Source organism: Gordionus sp. m RMFG-2023, chromosome 1 (genome assembly GCF_954871325.1).
Source record: "Gordionus sp. m RMFG-2023 chromosome 1, tfGorSpeb1-WG-v2, whole genome shotgun sequence".
NCBI classification, from domain to species: Eukaryota; Metazoa; Nematomorpha; class Gordioida; order Chordodea; family Parachordodidae; genus Gordionus; species Gordionus sp. m RMFG-2023.
The window spans coordinates 13,318,508-13,336,362 of NC_088775.1; the positions used below are offsets into that span (position 1 = coordinate 13,318,508).

General features: G+C 26.9%; 2 protein-coding genes and 1 long non-coding RNA gene across 6 annotated transcripts; 1 reads left to right on the plus strand and 2 right to left on the minus strand.

Annotated features, from left to right (window-relative positions):
* Nucleotides 1-402: 402 nt before the first annotated feature.
* LOC135931460 (uncharacterized) lies at nt 403-3,323 on the minus strand. The gene is made up of 10 exons (XM_065468586.1): nt 2,674-3,323; nt 2,568-2,631; nt 2,462-2,521; nt 2,363-2,418; nt 2,203-2,240; nt 2,129-2,160; nt 2,021-2,081; nt 1,850-1,963; nt 1,546-1,700; nt 403-1,081 (listed from the first exon to the last, which is right to left on the minus strand). The coding sequence occupies exons 1-10, from the start codon at nt 2,784-2,786 to the stop codon at nt 716-718; spliced, it is 1,059 nt and encodes a 352-aa protein (XP_065324658.1). The 5' UTR covers nt 2,787-3,323; the 3' UTR covers nt 403-715.
* A 670-nt stretch (nt 3,324-3,993) lies between these two features.
* LOC135931178 (uncharacterized) lies at nt 3,994-4,374 on the plus strand. Its single transcript, XR_010572962.1, has 3 exons — nt 3,994-4,071; nt 4,118-4,207; nt 4,249-4,374. It is a non-coding gene; the product is annotated as an uncharacterized LOC135931178 (long non-coding RNA).
* Nucleotides 4,375-9,450: 5,076 nt separating this feature from the next.
* On the minus strand, nt 9,451-16,867 carry LOC135931423 (uncharacterized). Of its 4 annotated transcripts, XM_065468508.1 has the most exons (17): nt 16,752-16,867; nt 16,504-16,711; nt 16,413-16,463; nt 16,327-16,368; nt 16,222-16,278; nt 16,136-16,177; nt 16,031-16,087; nt 11,571-11,612; nt 11,466-11,522; nt 11,380-11,421; nt 11,272-11,325; nt 11,186-11,227; nt 11,079-11,135; nt 10,921-11,034; nt 10,815-10,877; nt 9,584-10,559; nt 9,451-9,529 (listed from the first exon to the last, which is right to left on the minus strand). In XM_065468508.1, the coding sequence occupies exons 1-16, from the start codon at nt 16,863-16,865 to the stop codon at nt 9,778-9,780; spliced, it is 1,824 nt and encodes a 607-aa protein (XP_065324580.1). In that variant the 5' UTR covers nt 16,866-16,867; the 3' UTR covers nt 9,451-9,529; nt 9,584-9,777. The 4 variants fall into 4 exon arrangements, with proteins under 4 accessions (XP_065324580.1, XP_065324581.1, XP_065324582.1 ...); XM_065468509.1 differs by lacking the exons at nt 16,327-16,368; nt 16,413-16,463; XM_065468510.1 differs by lacking the exons at nt 11,186-11,227; nt 11,272-11,325.
* Between the last annotated feature and the right edge of the window lie 988 nt (nt 16,868-17,855).

The window sequence follows — 17,855 nt, forward strand, 5'->3', positions numbered from 1 at the left end:
GTATCAATGATATCAAACAATATCGTAATGAATCCGTATCGATTAAGAATTTGGCAAAAATGCATCTCCACACTCTAATCCTATAACTTCCCGTTTTGTTTTAGGGTTATAAGGTAGTTATATCTGTATATAAAATGGAAATTGTTGTATAATATGCTTTATTAAATATAAATCGTAAATAAAATTAAGATTATTATAAACAGGCTAATAAATTGATATTTGTCAATTATAAAAAATACTTTCAATATTATAAATTTGATATTATGACATATTAGGCCATATAAGAATAATTAACAATGTTCATATGCCAGTCTAAATACATTTAATTAACAATCTATGAATATTCATATTATATATATAATTAATTCATTTAAGAACTTAAAATCTATTTTTACATCATTTAGAGATTTTAATCTCCATTTTTGTGGGATAAAATAAAAAAAATATCTAAAAATAAGAATATATTACTAAACTACAAAATACTGTGATTTAAATTTTAAAAAAATATTTATGATTTGATTATAAGATATAAAAAAAATAGAGTATATTATAAAATAATATAAATAAAATGAATAATTTACTAATATAAATTATTAAATTAAATATAATTTTTTTGTGTTGTTTTTCTGCCCAAAATTTTTAAATAACTAATTATGATTAATTTGGGGTCTTTTTTTATAAATAAAAATGGTATAAAAAAATTACTTTTTATTTATTACTTTAATTTTTTAAAATATTTTTTACGACGCCTTTTAGTTATCCAAATACACTTTTTTTTATGTTTTGAGCCCTTACAGCTCTTCGTTTTTAATAGTTCAATTATGGAAGGACATTGTTTTTTATCCATTTTAAGTTTATCACTGGTTCTTAAACTTATAACCTTGGTATTTGTTCGAGATAAAAATGAATTATTAGTGATGAGGCATAATTTAAAATCGAAGTCAACTCTTTCTGTACCATGTTTTACATATTTATTAATGATAGAACTTGATGCATCCTCAGTTTCCAGTGATTCCTCTTTAATTTCAGGAGTGAAAAACTCTGTTTTTATTGCCCTGTCTCGCACAAGAATAATGGTGGGCTAGTTTAAAATAAAAAAATATTAAAAGGGAAAGGATAATTGAGTATAGTCGGGTAATGGGCTAATCAGTGAATTCGGCTCAATTAACAGATGGATGCCATAAAATCAATTAAGAATTGAGGTGCAAGTTTAATTTTTTTACTTCAACTTTCTCAAAGGTTGGTCTATCTAGTCAAACAAAACCCTGAGGCTATTTTTTGGCTAAAAGTCGGTTTATTAATTCTTGGAATTGGCTAATAATGCAACTATTACCCAACTATAATGGTTTGAATAAATTTTGATATCAATAAAATAATTTGTTGCAATATGAAATTTCTTTGACTTAATATAATAATTTTTTTATTCTATTTAATATAACTTGCACTTAACATCACATTTTATACATATATGTATATTGATTATAAAAATGAGGTAATCATTTTAAAAAAATCAAAAATTGAATAAAATATTTATAGTAAACACACATTTTTAAATGGGGCACAGTTTTGAATATGATTATCACACATATTTGAGTTGGTATTAGTTGAGCAATTTAAAGAAGAAACTGAAATTGGAGATAATGGGCATAGCAATATGGGTCGATTTATTATTTCACGGATATTCAGATCACAATTGCACTCTTTTCAAATTAACAAATATAAAAACAGTTTTTTTTTAAATAAAATTGAATATATATATATAATCCATTATTAGTAATCATATCATTAATGATTTAATTATAAATATATCATAAAATAAAACATTTTAATCTAAAGTTATTTATACTACCTTCCTTGTCATTAATACTAATCATATCATCAGATGAATCACAGTCATTAAATGCAATATCTATCTCAGTATTTGTATTATTGGAATAATTTAGTATTTTAACAGATTGTGTGACTTTGTTGTTTCATTTAAAAAAAAATAAGTTAGTTTTACTAATATTAAATTTTTTACTTTCATCAGTCTGACATTGTACATTTCTTGTTATGGGCTTATCATTTATTTCTTGTTTTAACTAAGTAAAAAATAAATTTAAATCAATCTAAAATAATAAAAAAATACTTTATTTTTCTCAATCATTTTATTCAATCTTGCTGATATGAAAAAATAATTTAAATATCAATATAATATTTTACCTTCACAAAGCGTCAATTTTGACTTCAATCTTTGCTCACTATATAAATTAATATTTATTATCATTTATCATTACGCTATTTTGGAAAATTATCAAATATTGTAGATTAAATTAAATATGTAAGAATATTCATGAAATTAATCATCAAAAAACTATTAAACCTCTTTTCAGTTTCAACCAACTTAGCAACAGCCGCTTTATACTGTAGCATCTCATACTATTAATAAATGGCCATAAATATTATAAAACAAATTTATTACATCTTTGCCTGCTAATTGATTTTGATGGTCTTTAAGTTGTTTCAAAATTTTTTCTTTTTCCTAATATGTACATATGTAATAAATTTAATTAATTATATATATATACTAAATGCATCTCTAACATAGTATCTAATAAAACTTTAATCATATTTTCATAAGACTCAAATCCTCTAAAATAAATACTATACACAATAATTTAATAAAAATCTCACTCTTCCCATGCCTTGGTTGCATCAAGCAAAATGTATGAAATATCATTATGAAATTGGGGATAGTTTAAAGATGATCCGTTCTGTATATTTTCTTTCATTGATTTCGGTAGCATAATACTCTCATGATATCCAATATTATAATAATCAAATGGGATCAAATAACTTATTTTGTCTGTAGTTGTCAATTAATAACAAAATGGCTGCTATAAATCATGTGGTTGACAGATAAATTTTTGGGTTCCACCTCTAAATAGCGAGCAGATTTTTTTTAAAAAGGTATCGAAAGATACAATGGGTTCGGTTCATCCGGTGGTAAATATTATTTTATTTTAATCATATTTATTTACAGATATAACTTACATTAAAGAAATTAAGCTTAAAATCAGCCATCACCCACCTTTAAAGTAATTGGGTATAGGCTTTTTCTTTGTCCCACTCCTTCTAAATTAAAGCCTATAGAGGTTTAAGCAACATTTTTCGAAATGTTGTGCCTACAAGTACGTGCGGCTTGCCCACAAACGTGTGGAGGGCTCCTCATATTTTTATTTTTATACCCAAATTAAATTGTTCCAATTAGATGGAAATGAGGAAAACCTAGCGTAGCTCTGTTGAATCTTCAACGTTAGAGGGCAAAAGCGCTATATATCACGTATCACGTAAATAGCGAGCAGCAAAATAGCGAGATATTAAATGAATGAAAACCATAAAAATACTAAAATATAATATTTAAAAAAAATGTTAATTATTTTAAAAATTATAAATATATAAATCATTTTAAAAATTATAGATATATAAATCATTTTAATAACATAATTATAATATATTAATACTGTTGTAAAAATTATTTTATTATATAAATTATTTTTTTATTATAAAACTATTATTATAAATGTATATAACACATAATTTTTATCATTGTTTTAAATTATTAATATATTAATTGTTTTAAATTATCAATATATAAATTGGTTTTAATTATAAATGAGCACATATATCTATTATAAATAATAACTATAATTTTTCAATATTAAAATTTTTGAGTTAGGCATTAATTTCGATTTGCCTAACTTTGATCGTAAAGTCATTTGATCGTAAATTTTGTCCATTTTTCTCTGATTGGTCTATTTAATCGCGGTAAATTAAAATCATTTAAAAACATTATGCTTAATACTGTAGCTGATAATTTAAGACTATTTTTTAAAAGAAGAAATGAATCATTACAAAGTATGATATATTTAATTTGATTTTTAAAAAAATATTTTTGTAGAGTGACACAAAATCATCTAACAGCTGAAGGTATATTCAATACTAAACTTATCTAGATTACATACATTAATTTAGATAAAGATTCTCAGTGTAATATAGATCAGAATATTAGCCAACCCAGTAGCTCATCTAGTAATCAATAAGTAACAAATAAAATAATTATTTTTGAATAAACAAGCTAATACAATTCAACAAATACAACCACAACATATACAGCCCCAAATATTACAACCAATTACTAGAGATAACTTTTACCCTCCAATTTCAAGTAACAGAAATAATTGTATAAATTAATAAACATTTTTTTAGATATATTAACAAATGTGGCCCAAATACAAAGTTTTGCATTTAACCACACTAATAATCAAACTACTTTTACAAGTAGATTACAAATATTTTTTTAAAATTATATTTTAATATAATTAGACCTGGAAGACATTAACAATGCAGGAATTTTATTAGACTTATATAATTCCAACAATGAAAATTTAAGTAAATAAATTATATTATTACATTTACATAATCTAATTATAAATAATTTATATTTTGACACTGTAATTTTTAGATATACAATATATTCCAACTTCAAAAGTGAATTTGTGCTTGTATCATGTTGGATAATATATAACAAAAGAAAAGAATATTCAAAATCTAATTACTCAATATAATTTAAAAATTATGAATAAATATTTATTTGTTTAAAACTTATGTATAATTATAATATAGATGTATAATAAAATATAATATTCTGACCAAATTATCAATTAATTTTAGTTATAAGTTATAATTATCTAATAAATAATAAATTGTAATCATATTTATCAGTTGCTTCTATTTCCATTATTTAAAGGAGTTCAAAATCAGTAGCTCTTCTTTCTTCATTATCTAATAAATAATAAATTTTAATCATATTTATCAGTTGCTTCTATTTCCATTATTTAAGGAGTTCAAAATCAGTAGCTCTTCTTTCTTCATTATCTAATAAATAATTGATATATGTTTATTAATAGGTATACATTATTACACTAATCTGATATAAAGAATTAGAAAAATATTTCCATTATTTAAGGAGTTCAAAATCAGTAGCTCTTCTTTCTTCATTATCTAATAAATAATAAATTTTAATCATTTTTATCAGTTTATTAATAGGTATACATTGTAATCATATTTATAGTTGCTTCTATTTCCATCAATTAAAGGCATTCAAAATCAGTAGCTCTTCATTATTTAATAAATAATACATTGATATATGTTTATTAATAGGTATACATTAGTACACTAATCTGATATAAAGAATTAGAAAAATATTTCCATTATTTAAAGGAGTTCAAAATCAGTAGCTCTTCTTTCTTCATTATCTAATAAATAATAAATTTTAATCATTTTTATCAGTTTATTAATAGGTATACGTTGTAATCATATTTATAGTTCTTCTATTTCCATCAATTAAAGGCATTCAAAATCAGTAGCTCTTCATTATCTAATAAATAATACATTGATATATGTTTATTAATAGGTATACATTACTACATTAATCTGATATAAAGAATTAGAAAAATTACGTGCATATAAATTCATATGAATTAAAAAATCGTCCATTTTGACCTGAAATGGTCAAAGGTACCTTAATTTCTGGGGGTAAGTATTTATTTTTGAAGGGTAATCTTTACTTGTATTATGATGTTTTTAAATCCAATAATTGATAAACCAAATATACCTCTTTAAAAATTAATCATCTTATATTTTTACAATTTATAGAAATGAAAATGAGTTATCACACTTAATCTAAAAATAAAGTGATTATCAACTAAATGATAAAAAGATTTGCACTATTAAAATATATATTTATTTCCTATTTTTAGAAAAAGGATAGTAACATATTAATTATAACCTACAAATTTGAAAATCCTTATCTCCTAAGGCTTAAAATATTGTTAATAGAAATATGTTATTATAAGGTTGTATATGGTGGCTTACTGTAATATTCTTTTTATTATTATCACTAATCCATTATGGATTGGCAAATATCGCGGCCAAAGGGCAATATATTTTAGGGGGTAAGGGTAGATTTTGGAAAGTGGCTTGCATCCATCAAATTTTCTACCATGTAGATGTTGGTTATTGTTATTATATTATAAACATATATATTACAATTTTATTTAAATCATTTGTATATTTTATTAGGGGGGAAGGTACCTTTTAATAGCATGTGGGGATAGGGTAGGGGGTATTTTTTTCTCTCATGTATACACCAGTGGCGTAGTCAGGATTTTCTCATGGGTGGTGGGGGGGGGGGGGGTACTGTGATAAATTTATGTGTAAAATGAATATATTTGATACCCTTTCCCTTTAATTAGAGTCTAATATTTTTTTAATGTAAATTAAAATTAGTTTCTATAGAATTATAAATTATTGTTACTTTTCAGAAAAAGTATTATTCTGATAATGGCTCATACTTGAACTTTAACTGCTGCAAATGGCCAATACTCAAAATTGATAACTAATCCTCTAATAGTAAATGATTATAATTCTATTTTCCTACTCTTTTATTTAATGTTTTATCAGTACAATATAGGGTTTAACTTCATAAATTAATTTTATTAGTCAAAGTTGTGTAGCCAGGATTTTCTAATGAGGAGGGGGGGGGGGGGGTTTAAATGTTTTTTAGTAGGCTTTAGCCCTAATATTCTATTTTTTATGAACACTCAATTTCTTATATCTTAGATTATGTTAAAATTATCTGAAATATTTGCACATAGTAAAATTTTAGAGAGTATTATAGATTTTATTTATTATATAAAAATAAAAATACTTTAGGATATAGTATTAATTGCATAAATTTTAATAGTTAATACAAATGTTATAATTAAGAATTCAATTGACGAAAAAATTTGATGGCTAAAATAATTAATAATGTTTTGATATTTGGCAGGGAACTAAAATACAATTACACATGGAAAGGGCCTGAAGAACATTTTTTGATCTCTAAGAATGCTCTCTTCTGTCAAGATTTTAATACCAAAATTCGACATCACAAAATAACTTATCATATGATGTGTTAATTAGTCTAGTTCTTCCTACTATTTGAGATATCAGAGAAACCAATTTTTATTTAATGTGTTAATCTATTTTTATTTATTAAAAAATATTATAAAAAGGTGAATGGTATTTGTTCAATAATTTTTTAAAACATATCTTATTTTTTAAAATTTATTGCAAAAAAAAGAAATATAGTTCAATAAAATGTTACCGACTCTTGTCTTTCAATGAATCTACTGGGACAAAATCTTTTTAGTTTCTTTTTTTTGATTCTTTGAATCAAATTTTTAAAAAATCTATTTTTTATGGGGGGGGGGGCGTTGAACCCCAACCCCCCTTCTCCCATGCCTACGCCACTGGTATACACTGATAAGATCATAATTATTTTTTAAATAATTAAACTAAAAATTTTTTTATCATAAAAATAAATAGAATATCATAAGTTATGTATTAAATATTTTCAGAGTTGGTTCTACAATCAAATAACAAGCTTCCTCTCTTTTTTAGTTATAGATATTCTATTAAATAGCTACTATTTTTGTAAAAGTAACTACCGATATATTTTTTAACAAATGTAGCGCGCTAATGTTAACAACATAATTTATGGTGAATAGTTATAACGATGACGAAACTAGTGAAACAATTGAAAAACATATATCTCTCACTTAATTTATTCAAAAGGTAAAGCAAAAAAATGATATTCAGCAGCAAGAGTGGCATGATTATTGTACTTCATAAATATATTCATCTATGCAGAATCAAAGTTATTCAAATATCCGCTTATTAAACCCAATAGCGAGTATCAAAATAGCGATATATGATTATCTTTTTATCTATTTTATATTCGTATTATAGTTATAATATAAATGAAAATGTAAATCTCTATATTATAAAGTTACGATGTTGTTACGTCATGTCATCACTACGTAGTGTCATAGTGACGTCATGCTTTATTTATTTTATTCTCAAAATTAACTTAAATATATTTTTATAAATTATATTGGGCATAGCTTTGGGAAAATTCCGCTTGCTTTAAACAAATTTTTTGCAGATATAGATTGTATTTTTAACATTATGATTTTATAAATATTTTATTACAGCTTTCAACTACCAAAATTTTCATGATCGTTAGTTGGGCTTGGTGAATTTTTTTCAAAATTATTATGGCCTTGGACATTGCTTGGGAATTTTTTTAATTTAAATATTGGGCATATGATCAGTAATATTTTTAAAAGCTTAATATATATTTTGACTTAAAACATAGTACTTACTTGGTTTTAATGGATTGGACCTGGTCTGAAGAGATAGGTGGGTTATAAAGAATATAAATTGGATATTATTTTGAAATAACTGGTATCAACTATCATAAAAGTAAGGATTCTCATTCCCCGTTAATTTTGTCGAGCTATCTACTAGTATATATAAATTTTCATATTAAAATTATATACTAATATTTGTTATCACGAATATATTTTTTAAGATGGGAGATAGGGAGTATCTTTTCTCTCATATTTATGCTGTTAAGATACAAATTACATTTTATAAAGAAATGAAAACTAAATAAACTGCAATGTTGCCTTCTCAAAAATATATAAAAATTATATTTAAAATATTTATAAATAAATATTAAAATAAATCGAATATCATGAGTTATATATTAGAAATTAGAGATAAGTGGTTAAAAGATACTTTTTAAATGTATATAGATTGCTTTAAGTAATTTTCTTTTTTTCTCGTGTTCAAAGTTAAGTCATTGTTATCATTAATATTATGATTTTATTTTTTTTGTGATAATAAATAATAATTTTTTTAAATTATATACAAGAGATAATGTTTAAAATAAGATTCATTATGAATTTTTTTTAAATAAAATAATATATCTCGAAATATCAATTCTGAACTTATATAAAATAAAATATTTAAACCAGTGTGAAATAATTAAGAACTGGGAAATTAAATAAAAAATAAATAAGAAACAGGAAATAGATAGATAAAATTTTTAATATACTCTAATATTAGGTTAGCATAAACTAAAATTGGAATTTTATTGTGAAAATTTATGAAATAAGCTAAAAAATTTGTTGAATCTCGATATCACATTTATCTAAATATAAAAAATATCTACTTTATTACTAAAAAGTTCATAATACACACGCAAACAATTATTTGAATTTATATTTCATATTAATATAATATTAAAAAAAAGGTTATTTAAATAAAAATATAATAAATGGGAAAAGATTTATAAGAATCGCGAGTTAAGATTGCAATTTGATTAAATAGGATATATTATCTAAAAAAATAAACACATCCATATCCCGTTCGTAAAGGGAATATAAATTATCTATTAAAATATTAAGTTGAATATATTTTCGATTTTTTCTATTTATATTCAACCCGCTATTAATTTGTATATATTTGAGCTCACTCGAGTGTTGGTGACTTTTTAAAATATTTATTAAAGAATAAATATTAGGATGCGCGCAGTGTGTTTTGTGCTTCAAGCTATGATGATAGCCCTCTAGATGGTTGTTTGTCCTAGGACCATTAACTTGATATCTAATTATAAATTTATTTTGTATATACACATTAAAAATTTTAATACCTTGTCCATAGGCTATGGGGAAATAAAGCGTTAATGGAAAGCCATGTCAAATCCATATATTGCATAAATTGTATTAGCAAAGGATTTTCAAGCGACATGGCAAGACATGATGACCTAACTTCTGAAATATCTTCCTCCCGGCAAAAGGGTAAAGTAGTCTACGTCTGACTACTTTGTGGACAGTGGTATTGTCTCTATATTCTTTTGTTAACCCTAGTCTGCCCGTATCTAGGATTAAATATGATATTATTCTCGGCGCAGCACCTTAGAATAATTTGAAATAAATCTATATAGGTGGCTCTTGTTTTGTCAGGAAGGAGGGCATATACAATAGGTATCATTGTCTCCTGATACAAGACGTGAATTGTATACAACTGGTAATATAGTCGTGGTACAACGTAAAATGTACCAACCATATATATGGTATCATTATCACACGTTTCTATGAGCTTTAACATGCTACATGTCCCAAATACCAATAGTTTATTATTATTATTATCATCATTATTAATTAAAAATATATCACCCCTATTTGTGGTGATATATTCGGGCAATAAAACTATGCTATCTACGGATTGTGGCAAAGGTGGCCGAATTTTTTGTAATAATCGATCGATGGTACTTTTTAACGAAATAAATGAGGGCATCGCCTCCAGATAGAAATTTATATTTGGGGTTTCCAAAAATCTTTTATTTATGGCTTTTTCATAAATATTATGCCTTGTTTCTAAAGAATTTTCGGCAACTATATCCTCTAGAACCTCATGAGTTCTTAACTTTTCAAAAATATCAATTTCATTTTGATGTTCATGCAATCCAGAAGTAATGTATATAACATCGAATTTGCATGAAGCCTTGCAGCCAACTTTCCTGCAACGATAATGTATTTTATTATCTTTTTGATAATCCTGTCGATACAAATAATCTTGAAAAAAAAGAAGCGGTTTTCCTTTTTGAGATTTTACAAACCGGGGATCTTAATAAATAGAAAAATTATATATTAATAAGGGCTCAAACATTAAAGGAAAAATCAGACAGAACAAGATACTTTAAAAAAAATTCGAGCAAATAAATAACTTATCATTTAAAGATATGTTAAAATTTTTTAAAATTATTTCAAGGTCATGCCTAAAAACAATTTAAAAAATCTCTATGCTATATTAATATATAGGGTTATAATATTATGTGACAATATGTATTTAATTAAAGCCATTTATAAATATATTTTTACCATTTATATTTTGATGTAAATCCATTAATACATGGGCCACTTCTAAAGGCAGATCCGTATTACCTATAAATATATTTTAGATATTGTAAATTAATGTATAAGATACTTTCAATGCCAACATTTATATCTTGATAAGTTCCTGAATTACCTAGATTTGAAATAAAGGTTTGATAGGCTCTGGCAAAGCCAGAGGTAGTTTGAGGGGCTATTGAAACTTGGGCTAATAATTTTAAGTTAATTTCAATAAAAGTATATTAAAAATACCTTGATGTGTAATGGCTAGGCCAACTGAACTTAAAGGTGGAGGGGCTAATGCTAAATCTTTAAATCAATGTTAAAATTATTGTATGGATATATATATATATAAATACCTTGATTTGCATTGGAAATTTGAGGGGCTATTGAAACTTGGGCTAATAATTTTAAGTTAATTTTAATAAAAGTATATTAAAAATACCTTGATGTGTAATAGCTGCAACTGAACTTAAAGGTGGAGGGGCTAATGCTAAATCTTTAAATCAATGTTAAAATTCTTGTATGGATATATATATATATATATAAATACCTTGATTTGCATTAGAAGTTTGAGGGGCTATTGAAACTTGGGCTAATAATTTTAAGTTAATTTTAATAAAAGTATATCATAAATACCTTGATGTGTAATGGCTAGGCCAACTGAACTTAAAGGTGGAGGGGCTAATGCTAAATCTTTAAATCAATGTTAAAATTATTGTATGGATATATATATATAAATACCTTGATTTGCATTAGAAGTTTGAGGGGCTATTGAAACTTGGGCTAATAATTTTAAGTTAATTTTAATAAAAGTATATCATAAATATACTAATTAAGTTTATTTGACTGGCAATCACTTCATGAAATATATTAATATGATTTGTATCTATGACATTTATATCATTGATAATATATATATATGACATTTATAACATTGATAATATATAATATAAATCTCATTTATAACATATCCCCACACATATGATCTTACAATTCCTCAATAAGCCGATTTGTAGGTTTCCTGGCTCTTTGTGATTTCCGCGTTTCTAGTTTTCCGTTATCTTCCACATTTTCTAAAGTCTCAACTATATCCGACTCTTTATTTTTTATATTTTCCTCTTCTCTCTCTGACTCCATATTTTCTTCATTATCTTTCCCTGGCCCAGACTTCTCCATTTCTTTACCTACCTCCCTTTTTCGAAGTTGATCCGCATGCTTTCGTACCATTCTATCCTTGCTTTCTACCAAATAAGAATATCTGCCAGTTCTGGATTTTATAATTCCTTCTCTCCAACCTGAATTTATTTCATTATGCACCCATACCGGTTGTGCAATCTCAAATTCTCTCATATGACTATGTTCATCATGCGCTACTTTTTGTCTTATATTCGATCGTTCCATTTCATAACTAACATTAGGACGTAACCAAATTAATCCCGTTTTTAAATTTCGCCCCAATAATAACTTAGCCGGTGAACGCCCAGTTGATTGATGCTCACCCATTCTATATGCTAGCAAAACTTCTCCCATGGCTTCCTCGGGCTCCCTGATGTCTTTCCTAGTTGCAAAATATCGACTCTTGAGGGTTCGTATCGTTCTTTCCGCTAAACCGTTCATTTTTGGATGGTACGGTGTTGTATGTATCAATTTAATATTTTTCTCGAAACAAAATTTTCGAAATTCTCCAGAAATAAATTGAGGTCCATTATCTGATACGATTTGTATAGGTGTTCCAAACCGTGCGAACCATTTCCTTAAAACCCTGATCATTGTCGTGGACGTGGTCTCTCTCATTAACTCAACCTCAGCCCATTTAGTATGTGCATCAACTCCAACTAACCATGAATACGAATCAATAGGCCCCGCGAAATCCAAATGAATTCGTTCGCATGGTATATTAGATATGTTCCACGAATATAAAGGAACCTCCATAATATTCGACCGATTACTTTGACAAGGCATACATTGACGAACATATTGTTCAATATCTTTATCGCAATTCGGCCACCCGCAATACATAAAAATTGATTTCATAGCATTTATTCCTGGAGCCCTCTGTGTATAATCGTTAAAATTGATTTCCTCAAAATGGTTGGAACTACCAACCTCCCATTCCATTCAATAACATCATGATCTACTGACAATTCCTCTCTACGATTATAAAAACAAACTAACTCTGTATTTTTTTTCGCATCAAAATCCACCCATCCATGCTCAATGTTTTTAACTACTTTTTTAAACAAGCTATCATTCCTTGTTTCCTTTTGGAGTTCAACTTGACTAATATTTATATCGTGCAAATTTATAGCTCTAATTTTTAACGAGTTTTTTTGATCATTATTTGATTTTATGCCATCTATTGGCAGTCTAGATAATGTATCAGCTACTTTATTATCTTTTCCAGGAACATATTCAATATCAAAATCATATGCGGACATTTTCCAAGCCCAGCGCGTTAATCGACTATTGGATATTTTTGGTAGTTCCCGTTTATCACCAAATAATTTTTCCAAAGGTTTGTGATTTGTTCGTAATAAAAATTTTCGACCAAAAATGAATGTATGAAATTTTTCCATACCAAACAAAAGTGCTCGTGCCTCTTTTTCTATTGGTGCATAATTTTTCTCTGACTCTAGAAGTGTTCTCGAGGCAAATGCGATTGGTCTGCTAATATCTTTTTTCACTAAATGACATAACACAGCTCCAAAACCAGTGTTGGAAGCGTCACATTCCAATATAATTGGCAAGTTTGGCGAATATGGAATTAGCGTTTTATTTGTTGACAAAAGCTGTTTTATTTTATCAAATACCTCTTGTTCCTTGTCCGACCAACCCCAGCAAGATTTAATGCTTGTTAATTTATGCAGAGGAGCGGCAATTCTATGTAGATGTGGCAAAAATCTCTCGTGATAATTCACAAGTCCTAAAAAAGATCGTAATTGGTGTATATTATTAGGAGTTGGTATCCTTCGAATAGCATCTATTTTTTCTTTCGCTGGATGTATTCCATATTTGTCTATTACGAAACCCAAAAAAGAAACTGATTCATTTAAAAAACGTATTTTGGCCCATCTTGCCTTCATACCCACCTGTTTTAGTTTCATTTGTACTTTTTTTACGTTATTCAAATGTTCTACATCATTTTTCCCCGTTATGATAATATCGTCAAGATATACTCCAGTCATTTGGCAGTCTTGTAATAAATTGTCCGGCGCACTAGAAAGACCGAAAAGCATACATTGATATTGGAAATAACCAATGTGGGTCGATATGGTTAAGTATTCTTTTGAACTTTCTTTTATTGGTAATTGTAAATATGCATCTTTCAAATGTATTACCGTAAATTTCAATCCATCTTTTAATTTGGTTAAAAGATCATCCACCGTTGGTATAATATGATAATCGTACAAAATATATGGGTTTAATGTCACCTTAAAATCCGCACAAATCCTGATTTCTCCATTTGTTTTTCGTACGTTTACCGTTGGAGTGGCCCATGTCAATCGTTTTTGTGTTGGATCAATCGCCTTCAATATTCCTGATTTAACCAATCTATCGAGTTCCATTTCAATTGGTTTTCGTAATGGAAAAGGTACTCTACGAGCTGGCCATGATTTCGGCCTTGCTGCCTCACTCAAATGTATGCTAACTTCTATATCATTCACCCGTCCAGGCTTGTCATCAAAAACACTAACAAATTCTGTTGTCATGTCAGCAATTTGTTTATTGGTTGTCATAACCTCTTTATTTGTGATACTACGTATAGTCACTTGTCGTGGAATAAACATATTAAATGCCAGTATCCATGGTAGTCCAAATAATGGAATGTCATTTGAACCGATCACCACAATCGGTAGTGATCTGCTTATCTTTCCAAAACGAACCCTCACCATAGTTTCACCCAGCACATCTAGCGGTTGGTTACCATATACTGATAAAGGTTTGGTTGGTCCAAGTTTGGGTCGGCCAATTTCATCCCAATATTGTTTCCCAATCACCGATATTTGTGCCCCCGTATCATAGTCAAATTCTATAGGTACTCCATTAATCCAAACAAATATCTTTGCACTATTTCTACCAATTTGGGATATATTATTAATTGAATCTGATGAATCATTGTCATCTATATGCATAGCATGTAACTTCTGTCCCTTACAATATTTAGCATAATGCCCTACCTTTTGGAAATTAACATTTCACCCTTGATGCAAAACATTGAAAAGGGGGATGAGTTCTTCCACATTTTGAGCATTTATTAAACTTATACATATCATTATTGTTAAATTTATTGTTATCTCTAAACTTAAAATTATTATTATTGTAATAACTAAAATTACCCTTTTCTTTGTTATTATTATTATATGAGTACTTTTGATTTGAAAAATTTTCTTGATTATTCTCTATCTGCTCCTTAGGTTTATTGACTTTTTTTACCATCATATTTGTCACTTCATCCTCAGCCCTTTGCATTGCCAAAGCCATATTTAAAACCTGTTGAAAACTCACCATTTCTCCTAAGTCATTTATTCCATCTGGAAATCTAGTGCGAATATCTTTCTCCAATGCACTCATTTTGATTCCAGCCACCATCTGATCCCTCAATCTCCCATCTAGGTCAGATTCAAATTTATATTCTTGAGCCATTTTTTTAAGTCGAGCTGCAAACTCCGCAACTGATTCACCAACCCCTCTTTCTATCCGAATAAATTTAATTCTCGAGCTAAATAATGTTGAAATAGGCTTAAAAACTTTCTTACCAACTTCAATAATCTCTTCATAATTAAGATCTTTCAATATTTTTGGATAAACAAAGGACCTCATCTCAGCTAAATTACTAATACCCATATACGCAAATAATATTTTTTTTTTGGTTTCATTATTTATTAATATACCTCTTATCTCCAACATATCATCAATATATTCAATGTAATCAGCAAAGTTGTTTTGATTATCGAAATTATCGAATTTGATCATAATGTTATCATTTTTTTCTTCTTTATTCATACTTACTTTATTTTTGTCTTCTTTATTCATAATAAATCATCGACAACGTCGCCAATATACTGACTGGCAATCACTTCATGAAATATATTAATATGATTGATTTGTATCTATGACATTTATATCATTGATAATATATATATATGACATTTATAACATTGATAATATATAATATAAATCTCATTTATAACAATAAATACCTTGATGTGTAATGGCTAGGCCAACTGAACTTAAAGGTGGAGGGGCTAATGCTAAATCTTTAAATCAATGTTAAAATTATTGTATGGATATATATATATAAATACCTTGATTTGCATTAGAAGTTTGAGGGGCTATTGAAACTTGGGCTAATAATTTTAAGTTAATTTTAATAAAAGTATATCATAAATACCTTGATGTGTAATGGCTAGGCCAACTGAACTTAAAGGTGGAGGGGCTAATGCTAAATCTTTAAATCAATGTTAAAATTATTGTATGGATATATATATATAAATACCTTGATTTGCATTAGAAGTTTGAGGGGCTATTGAAACTTGGGCTAATAATTTTAAGTTAATTTTAATAAAAGTATATCATAAATACCTTGATGTGTAATGGCTAGGCCAACTGAACTTGAAGGTGGAGGGGCTAATGCTAAATCTTTAAATCAATGTTAAAATTATTGTAAGGATACCTTGATTTGCATTAGGAGTTATGGCTGCTACCAAGTTTTGACATTCTAAAGAATGTTGGATGGTGATAATTAAATCGAGACCAATCATTAATTTGGCTCTACCACCACATCTTTTGCGACAAGTAAGGTAAACGGCCTTTTTACCACTTGTATGGGCCAAATATTCATGCCCTTGGTAGCATATATAGTCCTTTTTCTTCTGTGTTTGCTGAAAATAAAAATAATAAATATATAAAATGGTTTATTACTTTTATTTCAAGTTGTTTATATTTAAGATAATTTTTAAGATTATCAGCTACAGTTGGAATCATATCAAAAATATGGCGGCCATTTCTTATGAGTATTATTGTGATTATTCTCATTTTTCGCTATTTTGATGCTAGCTATTTAGGTCTCTTACCAAATTTTTGTACAAATTTTATCTATAAAATAATATTTGTAATTAAATTAAAAGTTGGCAATGGATTATGAATATAGGCAATATAACAAAAGTTTGAAAACAAGCTAAATAGAATTGATATAATTATCAAAAATGTTTCACGATGATATCCTACTTTAGCAAATAACTCACATTCATTAAACCACAGAGCATCATGTGTAATTCTCCTCATCATTAATTATCAATTTTATGAAATTAAAAAAATATGAATATGATGCATTTTTATCAAAAAGAAAACACATTACATAGAAAATTTAAAATAATTTATGAGGGTTAGGTTAGGATAGATTAGGGCAGAGTTGTACAAAAGATCTTCTTTGGAGATTTTTGAGCGAGATCTAGCTCAAAAATTTGAGCAAGATCTTTGAAGATCGTAAAATTTGAAGATCTTTTATTTTTTAAAAATTTTGTGTAACGATCTTCAAAGATCTAGATCTTTGAAGATCGCTGCGATCAACGATCCTCAAAGATCTTCATGATATTTATTTTTTTACCCCTTTATTAAAAGCCCAGATGTTTTTCAATTTTCATCAAGGCAGGAGGAGAGGTATAAAACATAAAAGAAATATTATATTAATAAAATTGAAAAACATCTGGGCTTTTAATAAAGGGGTAAAAAAATAAATATCATGAAGATCTTTGAAGATCGTTACACAAAATTTTTAAAAAATAAAAGATCTTCAAATTTTACGATCTTCAAGGATCTAGATCTTTGAAGATCTTTTTATTTTGAGCAAATGTACAACTCTGGATTAGGGTTTGCAAATAAAAAATATTAAATAATTATTTAAAATCAAACATTTTTTTATCTTAAATTAAGATATCATTTAAAGTATTTTCAGGAAATTTTGTCAGAACCCCATGACTAAGTTCTGTTAATTTTTTTTATTAAGTTTTTCGATTTTGACCGCAT